The sequence below is a fragment of the Pseudonaja textilis genome, chromosome 4 (genome assembly GCF_049901715.1).
Source record: "Pseudonaja textilis isolate UNSWEBS1 chromosome 4, rPseTex1.2, whole genome shotgun sequence".
NCBI lineage: Eukaryota > Metazoa > Chordata > Lepidosauria > Squamata > Elapidae > Pseudonaja > Pseudonaja textilis.
The window spans coordinates 90,669,462-90,692,453 of NC_141993.1; the positions used below are offsets into that span (position 1 = coordinate 90,669,462).

The 22,992-nt window shown below is 46.2% G+C and overlaps 1 protein-coding gene across 1 annotated transcript; it reads right to left on the minus strand.

The window, feature by feature from the left end:
• Window positions 1–1,145: 1,145 nt before the first annotated feature.
• LOC113450488 (deoxyribodipyrimidine photo-lyase-like) lies at window positions 1,146–22,717 on the minus strand. The gene is made up of 10 exons (XM_026721686.2): window positions 22,635–22,717; window positions 16,689–17,014; window positions 14,477–14,622; window positions 11,113–11,295; window positions 9,758–9,916; window positions 7,862–8,060; window positions 6,941–7,093; window positions 5,868–5,989; window positions 3,667–3,826; window positions 1,146–1,397 (listed from the first exon to the last, which is right to left on the minus strand). Exons 2-10 carry the CDS (start codon window positions 16,990–16,992, stop codon window positions 1,243–1,245), a joined length of 1,581 nt encoding a protein of 526 aa, XP_026577471.2. The 5' UTR covers window positions 16,993–17,014; window positions 22,635–22,717; the 3' UTR covers window positions 1,146–1,242.
• Window positions 22,718–22,992: the final 275 nt, after the last annotated feature.

The window sequence follows — 22,992 nt, forward strand, 5'->3', positions numbered from 1 at the left end:
TAAGAAACGTGGCAAGAAAAGCCGTGAAATGGGACAAAACTCACTTCAACTCAAATGTCTCACTTAGCAACACATATTCTGGTCGTAAGTCAAGGACTTAACATGTATTCGGCCATTTTTTTTCTCTGCCTTGCACCCCCCTGTTTATGGAGCAGTTTCCCCAAGAAAGGTTATATTCACTAAATCTTATAAAAGAGAAATATCTGTAGCTCAGATATTTGTAGCTCACATAATCTAGAACTGTGGAGTCGTTGATGTTCTCTGAGCAGGGTGGTTTTCTTGCAGACATTTCATGACCCAACTAGCTAACATCATCAGAAGTAGGAGGGAGGGGAGTATGCAGAGAAGAAGAAGGGGTGTGGGGGCGGTCAACTATAAAACATGTATACAAAATGAATAACTGCCGGAACCCTGACAGGGCCCTTAGCGGTCTCTGGAAATTGCGGAGTCCTTGGTGCTATCTGAACTTGGCTGATGATTGGTCCAAAGTCACCCAGCTGGCCTTCATGCCTAAGGCGGGACTAGAACTCCCCGTCTCCTGGTGATTGGCCCAAAGTCACCCAGCTGGCTTTCGTACATAAGGCGGGACTAGAACCAACCGTCTCCTGGTGATTGGCCCAAAGTCACCCAGCTGGCTTTCATGCCTAAGGCAGGACTAGAACTCCCGTCTCCTGGTGATTGGCCCAAGTCACCCAGCTGGCCTTCGTACCTAGGATAGGACTAGAACTCCCCGTCTCCTGGTGATTGGCCCAAAGTCACCCAACTGGCTTTCATGCCTAAGGCGGGACTAGAACTCCCCGTCTTCTGGTGATTGGCCCAAAGTCACCCAGTTGGCTTTCGTGCCTAAGGCAACAATAGAACTCCCCGTCTCCTGGTAATTGGTCCAAAGTCACCCAGGTGGCCTTCAAGCCTAAGGCAGGACTAGAACTCCCTGTCTCCTGGTGATTGGCCCAAAGTCACCCAGGGCCTTCAAGCCTAAGGTGGGACTAGAACTCACCATTTTCCATTGATTAGGCCAAAATCTAGAACTCACCATCTCCTTGTGATTGGCCCAGTCACCCAACCGGCTTTCCTCTCTTAAGAGAACTAGAACTTGCCCTCGCCTGGTTTCTAGCCTGGTGTCTCAATCAGTAGATCAAGCTTGCTTTTGTTGCGCAACAACGAATGTCTTTATTATTCTTGTCATTTAGAAGGGGAGAAACACCCGTTCCCCCCAGCGTCGACTGTGCCCGTCCGCCGAGGTTACTGAGCGAAGCGTTGAGGACTGTATTTGCGCTCAAACTTGGCGACATCAAACTTCCTCTTGCAACCAGCGTAATTCATGTAGCGGATCTTGCCAAAGACGGCCCTTTCAGCCCATCCTTGATCGTGGATCCCACAGATGGACCACATACAGCCTAACAAGAGAGCAGAGAACAAGGCTAGCCATACCTGGCCAAATAAAGTGTCATGTCTAATCTAATCTAATCTAATCTAATCTAATCTAATCTAATCTATAATCTAATCCAACCCAATCTAACTTAATCTATAATCTAATCTAATCTAATCTAATCCAACCCAATCTAACTTAATCTATAATCTAATCTAATCTATAATCTAATCCAACCCAATCTAACTTAATCTATAATCTAATCTAATCTAATCTATAATCTAATCGAATCTAATCTAGAAAGAGCTGAGTTTTAAATGACACACTTTATTGACATATGGATTCACATAATTTATAACAACACAACAACATAATCTAGAAAGATCTATCTGAGTTTAAGTGACATATTGAGATATGGATGAACAATCTAATCTATAATCTAATCCCGTTCTAATCTAATCTAATCTAATCTAGAAAGATCTGTCTGAATTTAAGTGACACACTCTGGATGTATACCTAATCTAGTCTAGTCTAGATTAATCTATAATCTAATCAAATCTAATCTAGAAAGATCTGAGTTTTTAAGTGACACACTTTATTGACATATGGATTCACATAATTTATAACAACATAACATAACATAATCTAGAAAGATCTCTCTGAGTTTCAGTGACATATTGAGATATGGATGAACAATCTAATCTATAATCTAATCCCGTTCTAATCTAATCTATCTATTCTAGAAAGATCTGCCTGAATTTAAGTGACACACTCTGGATGTATACCTAATCTAGTCTAGTCTAGATTAATCTATAATCTAATCAAATCTAATCTAGAAAGATCTGAGTTTTAAATGACACACTTTATTGACATATGGATTCACATAATTTATAACAACATAACATAACAACATAATCTAGAAAGATCTATCTGAGTTTAAGTGACATATTGAGATATGGATGAACAATCTAATCTATAATCTAATCCCGTTCTAATCTAATCTATCTATTCTTGAAAGATCTGTCTGAATTTAAGTGACGCACTCTGGGTGTATACTAATCTAGTCTAGTCTAGATTAATCTATAATCTAATCAAATCTAATCTAGAAAGATCTGAGTTTTAAATGACACACTTTATTGACATATGGATTCACATAATTTATAACAATATAACAACATAATCTAGAAAGATCTATCTGAGTTTAAGTGACATATTGAGATATGGATGAACAATCTAATCTATAATCTAATCCCGTTCTAATCTAATCTATCTAATCTAGAAAGATCTGTCTGAATTTAAGTGACACACTCTGGATGTATACCTAATCTAGTCTAGTCTAGATTAATCTATAATCTAATTAATCAAATCTAGAAAGAGTTATAGTTTAAGTGACATTCTATTGGCATGTGGGTGCACACATAATCTAATCTAATCTTTAATCTCTTCTAAACTAATCTAGAAAGATCTATCTGAGTTTAAGTCACCCTCTGGATGCATACCTAATCTAGTCTAATCTAGTCTAGACTAATCTATAATCTAATCTAGTCTAATTAATCCAATGTAGAAGGATTTATAGTTTAAGTCATACATTCTATTGCCATATGGATGCACACATAATCTAATCTCGTCTAATCTAGAAAGATCTGCGTTTAAGTGACATACTCTACTGACGTATAGATACACATGTAATCTAATCTAATTTTTTAAACTAATCCTGATCTAGAAAGCCTAATGCTGGGAACGATTGAGGGGAACAGAAGGAGAAGGAGACGGCTGAGAAGGAAGGGGCTGGATGGAGACCCGGAAGCAGTCGGCGTGAGCTTAAACGGACTCCAGAAGATGGTAGAGGCCTGGAGGAACGTTGTCCATGGGGTCGCGATGGCTCGGACACGACTTCCTGGCTAACAACAACAAATCTAAAAAGATCTATTTGAGTTTAAGTGACACACACTCTTTGATGTTCGGGTGTACACACAACCAGTGCCCCGACTACCGTCGATCTCCAAGAGACGCTGAGATCTCAGCTACTTTTCCCATCCCTCGCTTAGGAGCCATGCGATCAACATGGATAACTAAGAGACTCTGGAAAGAGGCCGTCGAGCAAAGCCTTAAACTTATGAAACTACATCTATTACGCATGTTATTCCCCCCTTCTGGTATGGGTTTAGCGGTACAGGGAATCCTCGCTTAATGACCGTCCTACTTCACAAGGGCCAGAGAGAAGCCCAAAGACTTAAGTCGTGGGTCTTTTTCCTCAAAATTCCTTGGGTGACCTCCCAGCCTCTCCCATTACTCACCTACGTAACCATTGGGGTCTCTGCCGTCCAATTCGTAGCGGTCATTCAGGTAGATGCTAAACTTCAGGGCCTCCTCCGGTGACCTGGTCCACTCCAAAATCTTCTTGGCCCAATACATCCGCAAGAAGCCATGCATCTTCCCTTCGTGAACCATCTGGAGCTGAGATGGAAGAAGGGGGAAGGACTGGTGAACTTCGCAGGTCCTTGAAGAAAGCTAATGTCAACTCGTAACATATTTCTATGGTCTTTTTTAGAGTTGCCAACAGAAAGGGAGTGGGGGGAGCAGTGCGGCAGCTTGGGAACCGAAAGTGCATTCCATAAATGTTTTCAAAGATAGTAACGAGGTGACTGAAGTTTCTGCTGTGAGCAAAATTCTAACGGGAGAGCATGATTGATGACTCTGGGCTATGGATGCGTCCCATTGGAGAATATGAATGAGGATACACCCAGGGAGTGGGGGAAAACCAGGGTCAAGGGTGACAATGAATTATGTGCCAGAGCCAGCTACACCCAGGCTGTCATGCCTCTGTTGAGAGTCTGAGGGAGAGGAGGAACAGCCGGAAGGGAGTGGAAGTGTGGCTCCGGAGGTTGTGGAGGAAACTGGGGAAGGGCACAGGCCGGCTGGGCATTCAGAGGAAGACCCAGGCCCATCCCTTCTTCATCCTAGAGCACGCTGGGAGGAGTGGATAAGGGAGAAACATGAATGGTGTGGTCTACGGGGGAGGAAAGGGCCCTGATCCCCTTCATGGGCTGCAGCTAGGAGGACTGGTTTAAAAGGACAAACTGCGCATGGCTCAGTGCTGGAAGCAAAGCGTGAAATATTTCTAGTTTGTCAGTTCTTATCTGAGTTCTGGCGTCCTTCCCTGTGTGTGTGTATTTCGATAGTTGTGGATATCTTCAAGCCCTTGTCTCATTAATTGCTTCAGTGTGGTCTGTGTTGTTTTTTTCTATTTATAATTTATATGCATTTTGAGTTTGAACGGCATTTCTTCCTTTTTGCAACTGTTTGTGGGGGAGTTTTTTCTCCAGTCAATGATAGTTGGACATTGGAGGCCAAGTTGAAGCAATTAAAGGGACTTCACCTGGTTTTGTGACTTGGTTGCTTTTGTATCCCACCCTGGGTCATCACATCTATCTTCCTTTGGTCATACTTTTCCAGCAGAATGCCCAACAAAAAAATATTTCTGGTTTCAAATCTATATGCTGCCTTATCATTTTCCCCAACCAAGTTATGTCATTTTGTCCAATATTTTTTTTTTTACTTTTGCAATCTTCTGACAAGCAAAATGTCAACCCATATAATATTTATCATGAGGAATGAAATAACATGAAATGATAAAACATATTAAAAGGAAAATGGAACAGGCAATGATATGATGTGAAACTGGATAACAAAAGCTGGAAATATAATTATGATTATGTGTTATGTCTCCCCTTTAATTGCAGGAGGGCAAAATGAAACAAGCAGTTCACAAACCAAAAAGCAAACCTTCCCAAAAGGACTGTGGAAGGGTTTCCAGTCCTCAGCAATAAATCCAAACTCTGTCCGGCAAAACTGATGTGGCTATAAATCCCAAAGCCTCAAAGAGTTCCCTCCGTGTGTTCACTCCCATAAATCACTTTGCTTCTGGCAAAGCTCGCCAGCCAAGCCGTTTCCTTTTATCCACTATGAGGCCGTGTTAATCTCCTTAATTAGTCACTGGTTCGACGCCTCCTTCCTAATTGAGATTGACGCCTCATCCTACGTCTATTACGCACATCTAACCAGGTTCTTTCCAAAGACTCCTCCCCACTAGAAAAGTCTCGCAAGTGTTCCTGGTTAGCTATTCCCAGCTGTTGCTCAGCCAGATGAGAAGAATCAGAGGAGGTCGAAGGTCCTGACAGCTCTATGAAATCAGGTTCGTCTCTCCTAGTTACATCCATTTCCTCATCCTGACTGCAATCCAAATCGCTCAACAGAGCCGGCTCATAATTTACTGCCATTTCCGCTTCGCTTGAGCTCCCATCTGCCAATGGAACAGATTCCAACTCCGGAGTCACAACAATTCTGTATGTATGTATGTTAAAACCTGGAATCGCGCTGTTCACTCAAAGAGATGTTTAAAGAATAAAAAAAGAAAAACAAATTTGGGGAAAAAAATCCTAGTCAAATGCAATTAACCGGGATCTCCTAACCATGTTTCCTCTTGCCTTCGGCCTACCTGTGCAGCGTTCCACAGGGGGTCGTGCGTCTTCCCTTTTTCTAATTGCTCCAGGGTGTACAGGTAAGGCCTCTTGTCCTGGGCGTGGAGCTTCAGTGTGGTCTTGGCCCAGTCGAAAGCACCTTTGGAAGAATGTACACCTGTCAAAATGTTGGAGAGCAACCGTCCCAGAGTTGTGGCCTATCAGCTGCCGGTCTCTCCAACAACCGAATCAGAGGAGGAAGAGGAGGTGTGGGAGTCGGTTCAGCATCAGGACAACCTGAGAGCTCTGAGGGGGAAGAGGGAATAGAGTTGGCGAGAGAGAGAGAGAGAGAGAGAGGGGCGGAGCCTGGGCCGTCCGTCAGCCCTCCGACGGAGTGTCAACAGCCCCAGGTCTGGAGGTGGCTGATGAGAAACAGGAGGAACAGCTGGGTTCAGTGCCTGATTCACAGAAGGCAGAGGAGAGGAGAGGAGAGAGGAAATCTATGGGCTGGTCCTCGGGGCAGAAGAGCCACCACTGCTAGCGAAGCCCCACCCTGGCTCTGAGGATAAAAGGCAGGGGGCGGAGATGAATAGATGTGGCAGACAACTATTCACCTCCCTGCTGGATGGACTTGTTAGCTGGTGGTGAGAGAGAAGTGTTTTGCCGGGGCTGCTGGCGCTCCTAATTAAAGGAATCTTTGAGTTAACTTCAGAGGGTTTGTCATATTTGGGGAACTGGGAGTCAAAACACCCAGTTGGAAGGAGAGGCCAAACAGGGAATTAGCCTGGACTCGCTACATAAACACAAGGGAGCAAGATCTCACATATAAAGACGCACACCCCAAATGCTTTTGAGCCTTATCTGGTTTTTCCTACGTGAAAACTGCCCGTCTGGGAAGATTCCTGTATTGCAGGCAGAAAACAATAAAGTAGCTAGTTTGAACTCTACACCACTGAGTCCGGTTATTCACGCCTGACACAGTGGCTGCATTCACACAACCAGCACAGGTTTAAGGAGGTGGCAGAGGCCTTCACCCAACCTGTTTATGGTTCGCTTGGGTATTTGGGTCTACGCGTCTCATGTGAGCCCAGAAGACGGAGGCCTCCATTACCTTCAACCTTGTCGTAGTTGGGATTGTAGAAACAGAAGTTGTCCGCTAATTCCCGACGCACCACAGCCTCCTCGATGAAACCTTCCACAGACTCTTTGTACCTGGTGCGATGTTTGCGCACCTCCAAAATGGCTCGTTGCACAGCCACCTGACCTACGAGGGACAAATCAGAGGTCATCCATCTGCCCACTAAGGTTACCAGCCTCCGGGCTATCCTTTCTTTATTATTAAATGCATAAGTGCGAGGATCCGGTCATAAGTCCTCACCGTTAATGGTGCCATTGTAACTTCAAATAGTCACCAAGCAAATCATTGTAAGTTGAGGATTACCGCATTCCCATAATATGCCCAACCACACTGCCCAAACCCAACTAGCTTGTTGGCTGGTGGATTATGGGAATTGCAATCTAAAACATATCTAGAAAACATCAGATCGGGGAAGGCTTCTAAGCTCTGGGTTCAAATTCTCTCCCTTCTCCGTAGCCCCCAATCAATGTACCGGCTGCACCGATGTACCAGCTGGGCTTCCCAAAGGCTCCAATTCCTCTCTCAGCATGCAACTTATGACCGCAACTGAGCCCAACATTTCTGTTGTTAAGCAAGACATTTAAGTGACATTTGCCCCATTTTATGACCTTTTTCCCCCCAGTTGTTAAGTGAATCACCTCAGCTGCAGTGTTAGTCGTTAAGTGAATCTGCCTTCTCTCTTGACTTTGCTTGGTCGCAAAAGGGGATCGCACAACCCAGGGACCACGCAACGATCATAAATATGAGTCAATGGCTAAGTGTCTGAATTTTGATCACGCAAATCGGAGGATGCTACAAAGGCTGTAATGGTGAAAGTCACATTTTTCCAATGCCATTGCAACTTCGGACGGTCACTCAACAAACCGTTGTAAGTTGAGAACTACCTGGACTCACCAAAGTGGAACCAGGGTGAGAGGTTGCTGAGGGCCGGCCGGTTGGGGTCGTTTCGGTCCGAGCTGAAGCACTTCAGCCTGTCCTTCACAAACTCTTCCAATACCTTCAAGCCAGAGGCCGATCCGGGCGTGGCCCACTCCACCTCCTTCACGGAGCGATCCACCTGCAAGCTGGAGTAGCAGGCCTCCCAGTTGATGGGCTGCAGGATTTCAAGCGGGGCAGAGAGGCCGATGGGCACCAAGGAAAAAGAACGCGGAATGGAGAAAATCGGAGTGTCTCGAATGCTCTCATAGGGCACCAAGTCCACACGAGAAGGTTCCGTTAAACTAATTTATTGCTAAAAGCCTATGCGCGGGAATCTTCTCAACTAATACAGGTCATCCCCGGGGGACGAACGTTCCTTTAGCGAATGTTTGAAGTTATGCGATCAGCGCCCTCTAGTCCAGGGTTGCCAGATCGCAGTTGGCTCTGCAGCCAAACTCAAGTCAAAATACAGCCAAATTCGGCCAAATTATTTTTTGATCATGGTGACGCGCATGCGCGAGGGAAGGAGAGCTCGGGATAGGTGGAGAAGCCGAGGGGTGTGGCGTTGGAACGAGCCGTAATAGGAATGGGTGTGGTGATGGAGGAGGAGCCGCCCCTGCTCAGGTCACAGGCGGGAAGGGAGCATGGCCGGGCGCCAAGGTCCTGAAGGGGTGTGTGACGGGAGTTGAGAGGAAGCGGGCGTGTCGGAGAACTGAGAGGACGCGCTTGTCCTCCTTTTGCTCATGGTGACGCGCATGCACGAGGGAAGGAGAGCGGCTGGGTTGCCATCTGGCTGATTTCACGGCCAAGCAACTTTTGTACAGCCAAATTTCTGGCCAAATAAATTTGGTCAGAGACATCGTTTTTTTAAAGGCCAAGCAGATAGAAATACGGCCAGATTTCTCGAATTTGGCTAGAAAAATACGGCCAGATGGCAACCCTGTTCTAGTCGGGGTGAGATGCAAATATTTTTACTACTGGTTCTGTGGGTGTGGCTAAGTAGGCATGGCCATGGGATTGGGTGAGCGTTTTTTAGCCACCTGGGCCTCAGGGAAGCCTCCTGGGAGGCCATTTCTGCTCCCAGGAAGCTTTGCTGAGGCCCAGGAGGCAAAAAAATGAAGTATGGGGAAACCCCGCAGCATCCCCCCCGCCCCCGTGTGCCCCTTTCGGCCTCGTGGTCCTCAGGGAACCCGCTTGGGCAAAGCAGTAAGTTAGCGAGGGGGATCCTGGCATAGCTGATCATCGGAACAGCTGATCATCGGGAGGAAAAAAATAGAAATACTGGTTCAGCCGAACCAGTAGCTGTTTTTTTTTTTACTATCGATTCGGCCAAACCGGGCAGAACTCGTAGATTACCACCACTGCCCCTAGTGTTTCCAAACGAGGCCCGAAAAACTGAATCTTGCAACACCATGGCAGTTGTTCACCCTTACAAACAACCACAGAGGCTTTGCAACATTTCTCCGGCACATTGCTGGATAAAGTGGAGCTTCCAAGGGGTGCATCTACGCCTTTGACGCCCCATTCAGTGGTTCAGAGGCCTCTCCTGGCCCGTTGTAGGCTCTGCATGGCCTTCCCTACCCCGAAATATCTCATATGCACTTAACAAACTGCACATTCGATTAGCAAATGCGTGGACGAAATGAGGGAGTGATCTCGTTCAATGTAGGTGATTCACTCCCACGAATTCTCAGGTTGCGAATGGAATGGGCAGGCTCCATTCCACTTGCAATTTGAGGACTACCTGGAGTTGGTGTTGGATTGGATCCATGGAATTCAAAAGGGGTTGGACTTGGTTTGCTCGTGGCTACATAGGGACTCTAGGCTGATTCCTCTTTTGACTCCATCCCCAGATTCTGCCATTCCCATCACCTTGGTCTGAAGCCCAGCAGGGAAAGGGTGCTTGACCACAGGGGGAAATTCGGTCAGAAACTCAGCCAGCCGGTCATGGATCTTCCGCCGAATCGTCCTTGCCCCATATTCCTGCTTGTCCGAGGCAACCCAGCATGGGACAATATTGTGCGCGTCCACCTGAGGATGGGAAATGAGAAGAGCTTGGACAATCGTTTTAATGTATGCTGATTAGTGTACATTCAAAGTGACAATAAAAAGTCCTATTCTGTTCTATTCTATTCTATTCTATTCTATTCTATTCTATTCTATTCTACTCTATTCTATTCTAAATTCTCTTCCATCACATCCTATCCCATCCCGTTCCATATTTTCTATTCTATTCTGTTCTGTTCTGTTCTGTTCTGTTCTGTTCTACTCTACTCTACTCTATTCTAAATTCTCTTCCATCACATCCTATCCCATCCCGTTCCATATTTTCTATTCTATTCTATTCTATTCTATTCTATTCTGTTCTGTTCTGTTCTGTTCTGTTCTGTTCTACTCTACTCTACTCTATTCTAAATTCTCTTCCATCACATCCTATTCCATCCCATTCCATATTTTCTATTCTATTCTATTCTATTCTATTCTATTCTATTCTATTCTATTCTATTCTATTCTATTCTTATTCCTATTCCTATTCCTATTCCTATTCCTATTCCTATTCTTGTTGTTCTTGTTACTCGCGAAGTCATGTCCAATCCATCACGACCCCATGGACAACGTTCCTCCAGGCCTTCCTGTCCTCTACCAACTTCTGGAGTCCATTTAAGCTCACGCCGACTGCTTCAGGGACTCCATCCATCCCTCTCCTTCTCTGCCATCCTTTTCTTCTTCTTCTTTTGCCCTCAATCTTTCCCAGCATTCGCCTCTTCGCCAGCGAGTCCTTCCATCTCATGAGGTGGCCAAAGTCTTTGAGTTTCACCTTCACCATCTGGCCTTCTAAAGAGCGGTCAGGGTTGATCTCCTCTGGGACTGACCAGTTGGAATGCCTTGCAGTCATTCCAATATTTATTCTGTTCTGTTCTGTTTTCTGTTCTGTTCTATTCACAACTGTAAACAGACATTTCCCTGATTGGGGGAACAACCTAACGCAACCCATCCCTTCCCAATAGCCCCTTCTGTCTCCTCCACCCAGCCCGTCTTTCTCAGTTTTTCTTGCCATTTTTAGGGTGCATTGTTGACTCTGGAGGTTCTTCCTCCACATCGACATGCAAGAAAGAGCCGCACGTGTCTACCTACCACTTGTCTTTGTGCACCAATAAATCTAGGGTTAGATTTGCCCCCAAACTGGCCTGCCCTACCCCATGGCGATTCTAGCCCCAACCCAGCACCTGAGCAAGGGGCACATCGCTGGGTAGCCGTTCCTGGATGTCTAGAACCCACTGCAAGGGAACACGGAGCGGGGAGAAATCCGTCACTACCCCGCCGATGCCATGTTGGGTCACAAAGAGGGGCAGCGTGTCTTTTGCGAAACCAATCAGCAAGTGGAAAGGGATGTCGAGCAGCCGACACTCCTGCAGAATGGGAAAAAAGCAGTGTTATGCCCCACATCGGAGACTGAATCTGCGGGGGAAGATTACTAACTACTAACTAGAGCATACAAAACATTTGCTAGACCAATACTCGAATACAGCTCATCAGTCTGGAACCCACATTACATATCTGATATTAGCACAATTGAGAAAGTCCAGAAATATTTCACCAGAAGAGTTCTCCACTCCTCTACTCATTGTAGAATACCTTATGCCACCAGACTTGAAATTCTAGAACTAGAAAACCTTGAATTACGCCGTCTTCGGTCTGATTTAAGCATGGTATATAAAATCATACATTGCAATGTCCTACCTGTCAATGAATACTTCAGCTTCAACCATAACAACACAAGAGCACACAACAGATACAAACTCAAGGTTAACCGCACCAAGCTTGATTGCAGGAAATACGACTTCAGCAATAACAGAGTGGTCAATGTCTGGAATCCTCTACCTGACTCTGTGGTTTCTTCCCCAAACCCCAAAAACTTTAACCTTAGACTGTCTACTATTGACCTCACCCCTTTCCTAAGAGATCTGTAGGGGGCGTGCATAAGCGCACCAACGTGCCTACCGTCCCTGTCCTATTGTTTCTTTTATTTTTCTTTTATTTTTCTTATATGTACTCATTTCATGTATTCATAATTATGTATACACTTTTACTTATCTCGTAAACAATTGACAAATAAATAAAATAAAAATAAAATAAAAAGATGAGCTGGAACAAGAAGCGACAGAGATTGAGAAGGCGGCTCCGTTGGCCTTGGAGCAGGGGTTGGGATTCTAACGGTTCAGACTGGTTTTATAGATCTGGTTGTTACGATTCTGCGGTGTTTGGAGAACAGGCAAATTGTGCCCCTGGCTGGACCCACCCCCCTCTGCCCGCCCCTCCCCTCCTAATCAGTCCTTATCGTGCATGTGTGACATAGTGCACATGCCCGACATTGCTGATTGCGTTCTCCCCCTCCTAGTTACTCGTTAAGTTATTTCTTTTTTCCCTCCTCCTGACGATTAGCTGTTCCGATAATCAGCTGTGCCGGGATTCCTCTTGCTGTCCTACTGCTTCGTCCAGGAGGCTTCCCTGGGGCCCAGGAGGCAAAAAAAAAAAAAAAACCCAGGGAGGGAAGAAGCCACGCCCACCCACTCACATGGCCACACCCACCTAGCCACGCCCACAGAATTGGTTGTTAAAAAATTGGAATCCTACCCCTGCCTTGGAGGAAACTAGGGAAGGGCAGAGTCAATCCAGGCAGGGCTTTTCAGGATCAGAAAGGCCTGCAGACACGGAGGAGCAGAAGAGACAGATCTCAGGCTAGGAGCAGAGGAGACAGATCTCAGGCTAGGAGCAGAGGAGACAGATCTCAGGCTAGGAGCAGAGGAGACAGATCTCAGGCTAGGAGCAGAGGAGACAGATCTCAGGCTAGGAGCAGAGGAGACAGATCTCAGGCTAGGAGCAGAGGAGACAGATCTCAGGCTAGGAGCAGAAGAGACAGATCTCAGGCTAGGAGCAGAGGAGACAGATCTCAGGCGAAGAGCAGGGACCATCCCCTCCTGATCCGAGAGCACAGAGAGAAGAGAGAAGGCGAGACCAACGCAGACTGAGCCGGCTACAAGGGAGGAGAGTGTCCTGCCCCCACCCCGCTTCACAAGGCACACCTGGGGATTGAGATGTAAGGAGGTGCCGGTGGGAGGGGCATTTGTCGGGAACAAGCCTGGAGATTGTTGTACTCTGTCTGGTGGGGCTTGCCCTGTTTGCCTGGCTTTCTGGCCCTGGCTACTGTTTGGATTAACTTGGCTTATTGGACTGCTGGCCCTGGTTACTGTTTGGACTAACTTGGCTTATTGGACTGCTGGCCCTGGTTGCTGTTTGGTTAACCTGGCTTACTAGACTTCTGGCCCTAGTTACTGTTTTGCAAACCTGGCTTATTGGACTGCTGGCCCTGGTTACTGTTTGGTAACCTGGCTTACTGGACTTCTGGCCCTGGTTACTGTTTGGCTAACCTGGCTTATTGGACTGCTGGTTCTGGTTACTGTTTGGCTAACCTGGTTTATTGGACTTCTGGCCCTGGTTACTGTTTGGCTAACCTGGGTTATTGGACTGCTGGCCCTGGTTACTGTTTGGCTAACCTGGCTTACTGGACTTCTGGCCCTGGTTACTGTTTTGCAAACCTGGCTTACTGGACTGCTGGTCCTGGTTGCTGTTTGGCTAAACCTGGCTTATTGGACTGCTGGCCCTGGTTGATGTTTCAACTAACCTGGCTTGTTGGACTTCTTGCCCTGGTTACTGTTTTGCAAACCTGGCTTGTTGGACTGCTGGCCCTGGTTACTGATTGGCTAACTTTGCTTACTGGACTACTCGCAGCCAAAGGCTGCTGAAGATTACAGATTAACAGAGTGGGAAGGGACCTTATAGGTCATCTAGTCCAACCCCACACCCAAGCACACCCTACACTGAGTGTGTGTGCTTGTGTTTGTGTCTAATGTGTATGAGAGCTTTGCTCTAGGACTTTTAGTAAACCTGGGGATGTTTAGGGGGGCAAAGTTGGAGCAGTAAAGGGGAGTTTGGCCTGTTATCTGGCTGTGTTGCTTTCGTGCCATGCCCCCAGTCATCACAAGCAGATTGTCATCAACACAACAGCCCATGCAATACAACGTGGACAGCTTCCTGTTAGGCAAGAGCAGGCAGACTATAGTCCGCACCCACCGCCCCAACAGTTTGAGGGACCATGAATTGGCCCCCCGTTTAAAAATTTGGGGAACCCCTGAGCTAGGTTTTTCCCTCCTCCCTGTGACCGCAATCAGAGATGGTATTTAGCAGGTTCTGTCCCGTTCTGGAGAACCGGTAGCGGACATTTTGAGCCGTTCAGAGATTGGGCAAATGCCACCTCTGACTGGCCCCGCCCCAATCTATGCTCCGCCTCCCATTGAGTCCCAGCTGAATGGCTGTCTCTCCTTTGGTTGCCCCGCAGAGGAGAACGGAGCTGGAAAGCAGGTTAGTGGGGTGGGGAGGGGGATTTTGCAGTAACCTTCCCCTGCCACGCCCACCAAGCCACGCCACACCCAAGCCACGCCCACCAAGCCACGCCCACAGAACCAGTAGTAAAAAAATTTTGAATCCCACCACTGCCTGCAATGCCAACCACCCTACCCCCAGTGCTAATACCTCGGCGACTTCTTCCAGGCCTCTGAGCATAAAACCGAAGTGGCGGATGGTGGCATCCAGGAATTTGGGCACCAGGCAGAAGCAGACGTGCAGGGGCAGGCGCTGTTTCAAGGCCAGGCGCTGGGCGTAAAGGAAAGCCCAGTTATCTGCAAGAAGGATGCACAGGGGTGAGAAGCGTCATGGCTGCCAGATGCCAGCAAAAAAACCCAAAACCAAAACAACCCAAAGGGCCTTCTGAGTAGAGATATCTGTGGTCAAAAAAAGACAAAATGGCCACCGCCCTCGTACAAGCAAAGCATTCTCGGGCCTCGTTCCTGTGTCTCAACTGTCAGAGAAGAATATTGCAACTTTAACTATAAGAATATTGCAAGAATATTGCAACTTCTTATAAAGAAAACTTACATAAAATGTTTTATCTATTTTTTAAAATTAATTAATTTTATTTTTTTAAAACAAAATTACAGATCTCTATTTACACTAACAGCATTGTGTCATTAATACATATATTTGCTTTTTATACCTATACATCAATTCTTATTTCTATATTCTACCCCTTTGTACCACCTATCACAAACGATTCATCCTTTTAATTCTACTGTGAATTTATCCATTTCCTCAAAATCCATTTTTTTTTTTGTATCAGATTCTCTTCGGATGGTATCTTTCCCCCCCACCCGCCCATCCCTGTGCGAAGGCCATCCTCACCGCCGTTATAATATGTATAATGATGTATCGGATAGACTTGCTAAATTTTCCCTTAATAATTCCTAGTAAAAATATTTAAGTTCTAATTGGTATTCTGTAATTTCTAATAGCCATCTTTGTATCCACATCCAATATTTTTTTGCTTCTGCGCATTGCCACCACATATGAAAAAATGTTCCCTCTTTTTGTTTACATTTCCAACAATCTAATTTTATATTTGGATATGATTTTATATTTGGATATGATTTTATATTTGGATATATTTTAGCCAGTCTTGCTGGGGCTAAATGCCATCTATAAAACATTTTGTACTGATTTTCTTTAAATGCTGTTGACAATGTCAATTTGCAATTATTAATCCACATTCTTTCCCAGTCTTTTAATTTTATATTATGACCTACATTTCTTGCCCAGGCAATCATTGGTCCCTTCGCTATCTCTTCTAGTTCCACTTCCAATAAATAACTATACCTTCTTGTTATGAATTTTTCCTCTTTGCCTGTCGAAATTTGGTCTAGCTGTGGTAGATCTTTTTCAGTCCCGTGTTCTTCTAAATCCTTTCTAGTTTTGTCTGAACATAAACTTTTTTTATAGATGGCATCTACCACCTGTTAGCTTAGCTAAAATGTTTAAAAATATGTCTAGCAAATGTTGGAAATGTAACCAAAAAAATGGGCACATATTACCACATGTGGTGGACCGTTATTAAAGCAAAAAAATAAAATAAAAAATGGGCAAAAATACATAAGTGGTTAGAAAGGATGATAGGAAAACACATAGATTTTAAGCCTGAACTTTTTCTATTAGGTATATATAGTGCCAGAAAAATTTGATAAGTAAAATATATATTTAATATTGCGTGTCTTAACGGCAGCGAGGATTAGATTTGCACAATATTGTAAAAATGAAGAAATGCCACGAGATAAAGTGCTAGTTAGGAAGATACTGGAGAAATGTGTGATTTGTGCAAAATGAGATTTGTGCAGAAATGGACCGACTTACATTGAAGATTAAACAGAAAGAAGATACAGAATATTATCGAACTCACAGCCTCCTGATTGTGAGGCGAAACCTCCATCTCTAGGCCACCGTACAACTTTAAGGTGGGAAACAGCTTTTAATGACCCTAATCCCTTGCGGAGTCGGCAACAGAATGGAGGTGAGTGTTTACTGGCTGGATGCCCTCCCTATTGCCAATGCAGAGTTTTTTGTTCGGTAGATATATGCTCCTTGTGCCCAGAGAGAGAAATATCTACCCTAGGATTGAACTCATAGCCACCTGATTGTGTGGCAACCACACCACTCTAAGGTGGGAAACAAGGATATAGGGTGCTAATTCCGCTGTGATCCCTTACGGTTCAATCCATCCTGCTAAACCCCAAATGCGGGTTTAATTGAGGAAAGGCATTGACCCGGTTGTGTGAACCCAACCACGACCTCTCCTGCACTCAAGAACTGGACCAATCACCACTGAGTTCTTTCCGCCATGCGGGATCTGCAATCTCACCTTGAACCCTCTGATCGCGAGACATCCAGTACAAGATCCCCCGAGCGCCCTCCTTCAGATCGGGAGCCGGAGAGATCAACCGGACACGTTTCTTGTTGTACGGGAAGTCTGCGACGGAGGCTCCCGCATTCAAACGGCCTTCCTTCACCGTCTCGGCCAAACTCTGGGTTCCAGCATCGTCCAGAGATTTGGACTTCTTCCTTGCAGGGAAGGCCTTCGTGCCAGCGTGGTCCGGTTTTTGGCCTCCCTCCAAGCTGTCGGACGCAGACGTGACGGGCCCGAGCTTCTTCCTCTTTGGAGACATGGCCGCGAGTTCAAAAACAGGTCTTCGCAAAAAAAGGAGGGGAACGTAAGCAGACGGAGACCCTTTGATGGAGACACACACAACACCCCCCTCCCACTTTTCTAGATTCGATTAAAATCTAGCTGGGTTAGCTCCCCAAACACGATAAACCTTCTGACGTTATTCGGAGTGCGGGCAGCCCCAGCAGAACGTTTCTCTCTCACCGCAGGCTAACAAGTGCGTCCAGGCGGAAGATGAATAGTGGTCTGTCACATCTAGTCATCTCCACCCCCTGACTTTTCTCCCTAGGGTGGGACTCCACTAGCAGCTATGGCTCTTCCGTCCCAAGGACCTGCTTATTGATTTTCACGGCTCTCCTCTCCTCTGCCTTCTGCCCATTAGCGTGTCAGGCACTTCCTCATCAGCCACCTCCAGACCTGGGAGCTGTTGTGTCAGTGTATAAGAGTTCATGACTTGGAAGAGACATGGTAACAGGTCAGCCAAGGGAGACAGTTTGGTGACCCAAACAACTCGGAGCCTCGGCGTGGCTTAGCTTGGCTGATCTGTGTATAAATAAGAGTTGTGTTGTCTTTGCAATATTGCCTCTGCATTATGTAGTTTCTGTGCTTCAGTGCTGGTGGTTCGGATTGCTTCTGCTTCTTGTACTTTCTACCATGTTGCACCATGTTTTATATTGTTATACATAAAGAAGCTTCTTTTATAAATGAATCCTGCTCAATTATTTACTTGTGTGCCGGTTGGATTGTTGCAAACTCTTAACATGTCAACTCTCCATCGGAGGGCTGACTCAGGGATGAGATTCAAATGTCTTAACAACTGGTTCTGTGGGTGTGGCCTAATTTGTAGGTGTGGCTTGATAGTTGTTAGGGATACACCCTAGCAAGAATCTGCAGGGCAGTCAGGCAGGCAGGCAAAATATGTGAGATAAGTGTTGTGTAGCTTACACTCAGTAAAAGCAGATACAAGTGCCTATTAAATAGTTTTATTCCAGCAAGAGTTAAAGCATAGTCAAAACAGTCCATATACCATTCACTTATTTCAGTCCATTCAGGGATTATTCATTTGCAAATTCCAGTGTCGAAAACGGCCAGTACACTTACAAATAACAGTCCGGTAATTTATCTCCTCGCAGTAGAGAGAGATATGCAACAAGGTCAGAAACTCCTCTCTTCCTGTCAGCAACTCCAGTAATTGCCAGCAAACTGTCAGGGAATTGTGACTGGGTGGGTGTGGCTTGTATGTAAACATTATAAATATTTACGTAAATATTGATTTTTTTAATAAAAAAAAGAGCAATTTTTACCCAAAATCAGACAAAGCAGGCAGGCAGATTGAGTTGCTCACAGAATCACAGATTCACTTAGAGATCTAACTTTCTGCAATCTGCTGCCTGAGTCTGCACTGAAAAATAGAAGCTTCAGTCCTAAGGAAGATTCAGCTCTGCTTTTAGATTAGCTAGAAAGCAAGAAATCCAACGATTTCCTGCTTTCTAGCCACTCTAAATCTCCTGGCACAGCAGAACAGCTGACGGTTGGGGGACAGAAAGGGAAAAAATAGCAACTTACGAAACACGGGCAAATTGGATGGTATACACATGCCAGGTAAGGAGTGAGTGGGCAGGGAGGGGCGGGGCCAGCCACTGGCGCGATTTGCCAGTTCTCCAAACTTTGCAGAATCATAACAACCGGTTCTATAGAACCGGTCCGACCCGGTAGAATCCCACCTCTGCCCTGACTCCCACGCCTCCTCCTCCTCCTCTGATTCGGCTGCTGGACAGGCCACAATACCTACGAGGAGCAGGACCTGAAGATTTATTTTTCAGCATTGGTGCCCAGCTACACTTATACAAAGGTAGACTGCCTCTGAGGGTGGAGGTTCCACTGAATGTCCATATGAGGAATCCCCTCCAAAAGGGAGATTTCTCGCTTCGGTTGAGATTCCCACTCAATGCTCCAGAAGCACTAAGGGACATGTCGCACACCTCCTTCCATTTTCTTGTAACAACAACCCTAGGAGGTAGACAGGGTGTGTGTGATTAGGTAGTCCTCGACTTACAACCGCAATTGAGCCCCTTAGCAAATTTGTGTCGCTAAGTGAAACATTTGTCAAGGGTGAGAGAAACGTATTCTAAGTTACTCTTTCATAATAGGATTGTAAGTATGATTAAGTTTGGCTTTTTCTGTTAATCTCCTCTTTCTTTTTACATTTAGGTTTTATACCCTAAAACCTAAAATGTGTTCAGTGACAAGTACATGATGCGTTATTACGACCTTCTAGGAAAATAGGAAGATCTGCCCCGGCGAGACAAGAAGTAAATAAGATAAGGAACATCCTCCCAAGGTAAAGCCCAGCATTAAGACCAGATAAGACACCGAGACAAAGGAAACAATATCATGTTGACCCTGCTTATAGCAGTGGTGGCTAACCTTTTTGGGCTCCTGTGCCAAAAATTGTGCACATGTTTGCACGCTCGTGCTCCCGTGCCAGCACCCAGAAGGCAATGCACACACCCCCATGCCCCCGACGCACGCGCATGCAATACCATACCCTTACCTGCACTGCACCTCACAGCTGATTTTCAGCCGATTTGAGGCCTCCCAGGCTTTGCAGGCCGAAAACTAGGCCTGGTTTCATCACTTCTGGTATTTCCGGAAAAACAGGAAGTGACGAAACGGACCTAGTTTTCGTCCTGCAAAGCCTGCAGAAGCCTTCCTCAAGCCTCCAGGAGGCCGAAGAAGGCCTCAAACCTGCCAAAAATCAGCTGTGAGGCACGCGCATGCCCAGTGAAGTAAGTTTGCCTGCAGTTCGCGTGCCGGCACAAATGGCTCTGCGTGCCACCCGTGGCACGGGTGCCATAGGTTCACCATCATGGGTTTATAGTAATCTCTTCTTAAGAATGTAGAATCTAAAGGGGGTGTAAGGTGAGCTTCTTAGGCGTGGCGTGTTTTGTGCAGGGCATACATGTATTGTTTGAATGTGGAAGCTTGCTCTCCTTGTACTGAATCCACTTGGAGGCCATACTTGCAACCACTTTCTATTTTTCTTCAATAAACCTTTGAAATTGTGCGCCAGACTTGTCTTCGTATTGTGAGTATAAATTTATTTGGGGGTCTTATAGCTCACAAGGGAATTATGCCCCGTTGTACAACTTTTCTTGCCACGGTTGTTCAATGAACCACTGCGGTTGTTAAGTTAGAAACATGGTCGTTGAGTGAATCCAGCTTCCCCGTTGCTTGTCAGATGGTCGCAAAAAGGGACCGCGTGCCCCCCGGGGACGCTGCGATCGTTATAAGTAGGAGTCAGTTGCTAAGTGTCTGAATTTTGATCACCTGATGCCACAAACGGTCGTTAAGTATGAAAAACGGTCATAAGTCACTTTTTTACAGTGCCATTGTAACTTCAAATGGTCACTAAATGAACGATCGTAAGTTGAGGACGACCAACATTTGAGAGCTTCCCAGCCGGCTTCTGGGGAAGCAAAGTCAATGGGGCAGGGGGGAAAGCTGGATTTGCTTAATGACTGCCTGACTCACTTAATAACCGCAGTGAGTCGCTTAACAACAGTGGCCAAAAAAGAAAGATCGTAGAATCAGCTATGACTCACTCAACAACTGCCTTGCTTAGCAACAGAAATTCTCGTCCCGGTGGTGGTCATAAGTCAAGGACCAACTGTGGTCATAAAGCGAGGACCAAGTGTATTGGCTTTGCGTGGCAATTTAACTTTCACCATCCAATCTCAGCTTAATTTAAGTCTGTTAAGTATCCCTGGAATCTCTATATATCAAAAGCGAAAGACCCCTCACGCATCGTCACAAAATCTCCAGAACCGTAAAGTCTACAAACTTGAAATTGGGTCTGTATCTTCCTCTTGGCTTCTAGGGGCTCACTAAGAAAGGATTTTTCCCAATGCCCATCAGAGTATTATTAGTATTTTGCATATTATTATTATTATTATTATTAACACGCTCTGATGCTAAAGAGTTCTACTCCCCTTCCCCACCTGAAAAAAAGAAATCTCTTCCAAAGGCAAAACACAAGCAGAGGAGGTTCAGTTTTGCTTTCACAGCACCAAGCAGCTTTAGTACAGAACAGTTGAGCTAAGCCACGCCCAGGCTCCTTGCTGTCTCCCTCTTGCTCACACAGCAAATACAGTTTCAGATTCCAAACAGCCCTCAGCTCTCTTTCACACACTGCCAGGACGCTAGCCAATGGATGCTGATAGGCAGAGGCAGAATTTCCCACCCCCCCCTTATTTTCCTCCCCCAAAACTAAGCCCGACCGCATGGTTTCGTAGCGAAGCACGGGGATCGAGCTACTTAAGCATAAACCCAAGTCAGACTTACATAGATAGAATGATATCTCAGAGATATCCCACGATGCCCCTAGGTGGCTGGTGTGTACTTGTGTTTGTGCATGTCTGTTTGTGTTAGGATTCTGGGCTGTGATGTTCCTTTTCGTTTCTTTATCATAAAGGCCTTTTTGGATCTACAAAGGAGCATTTAATAATCCCAAGCAGGCTGCTTAATTCAGGGGTCTTCAAACTCGACAGCTTGAAGACTTTTGTGGACTTCAACGCCCACAATTCCTCCCTCCAGTCATGTTACCTCAGGAATTCTGGGAGTTGAAGTCCACAAGTCTTAAACTTGCCATCCATCCATCTATCTAATCCAAGGGTCTTCCAACTTGACAGCTTTAAGACTTCTGGACTTCAATTCCCAGAATTCCTAGGCTAAACATGAATGGAGGAGGAATTCTGGGAGTGGAAGTCCACAAGTCTTAAACTTGCCAAGTTTGAAGATTCCTGGTTTAAACCTTCCCTCCCTGCCTCCAGGCTGTCTCTCCAGAAGGATCTGCCTCTGCCAGACCATCATGCTGCAGCAGGGGATGATGGGTGTGGCAGCCACCCCATTGCTCAATTCCAACTCCGGCTTAAACTGCAGCTGCAGTTTGCAAGAACTAACAGCTCAGGAATTGCCCCAAAGCAGTGGTTTTTTTTTTTTTCAAAGTCTTGTGGACTACAACTCCCAGGATTACTGGCTGAAGGATCCTGGGAGTTGAAGTCCACCCGTCTTAAAGTTACCCAGTTTGAAAAACTCACCCCCTACAACGTCGATTATTTCAAACAGGGGTCCCCAAACTTGGCAACTCGAAGACTTGTGGACTTCAACTCCCAGAATTCTTTGCTTGGCTGAGGAATTCTGGGAGTTGAAGTCCACAAGTTGCCAAGTGTGGAGATCTCTTGATTTAAAAGATTCCCCAAAACAAACAAATAAATGTCCCATCTTTTTTTGTGTTTTGTTTTAAAGCCTCCCTCCCTCCCTGCGTGGGGCCGACTCCCTCCTCCAGCCGAGCCCAGGCGGGGCCAGAGTCAGACTACAGAGCCCATCCTCCTCTCCAGGCTCGTGCAAAAGACCATCCCCCAAAGCGGGCTCCTTCCGTCCTAACAACCGTCTTGCAAAGCAGGCCAGGGAGGATTTCATCCGCCCCTTCTGCTTGCAGCAGACGAGACACTGCTGAAGCAGCGGAGCCCCCCAAAAAAACCCGGCCAGATGATCTTATAAGGTCTCCTGCTGGAGCAGTAGGGGTTGGATTAGATGACCTCTGAGTGCGGTCCCTTCCAGCCCTAGAATCCGGCCACTCACCCGGCGATCTTCTGTCTCTCTTCAGCCAGCCAACCGGTCGCTGGGCCCGCTTACACAACGTCCCTGGGCGGGGAAAGAGGCGGGGCCGCCACGCCCTCCCCTCGTTCGCCACGCCCCCGGCCGCCGCTCGCGGTTTTTTTTTTTTGTGAATGAACTCCGGAGGATGGAACGTTGAAACTCCTCCCCCGCCCCCTCCTTCGCTTCTGGGCGTTCGAATCTCTGACGTCACTTGTTTCTTTGGGCTCGGCCGGCACGTGGCGGGAGATGCTTTCGGCGCTGTCCTCCCCCGCCCATCCCCCCACCAATCCGGGGATCCGTTTATAAGGGTTGTCCGCTCCAGATTAACAGAGTTTGCGAA

Bases quoted from the DNA above. Each gene is read 5' to 3' on its own strand.
- LOC113450488 (XM_026721686.2), bottom strand. From the start codon at position 16,992: ATGTCTCCAAAGAGGAAGAAGCTCGGGCCCGTCACGTCTGCGTCCGAC. The intron at 7,094-7,861 runs GTGAGTCCAGGT...TGTCCCTCGTAG, and splicing joins CTCACCCTGGTTCCACTTTG to GTCAGGTGGCTGTGCAACGA. The intron at 1,398-3,666 runs GTGAGTAATGGG...CTCTCTTGTTAG, and splicing joins AGACCCCAATGGTTACGTAG to GCTGTATGTGGTCCATCTGT.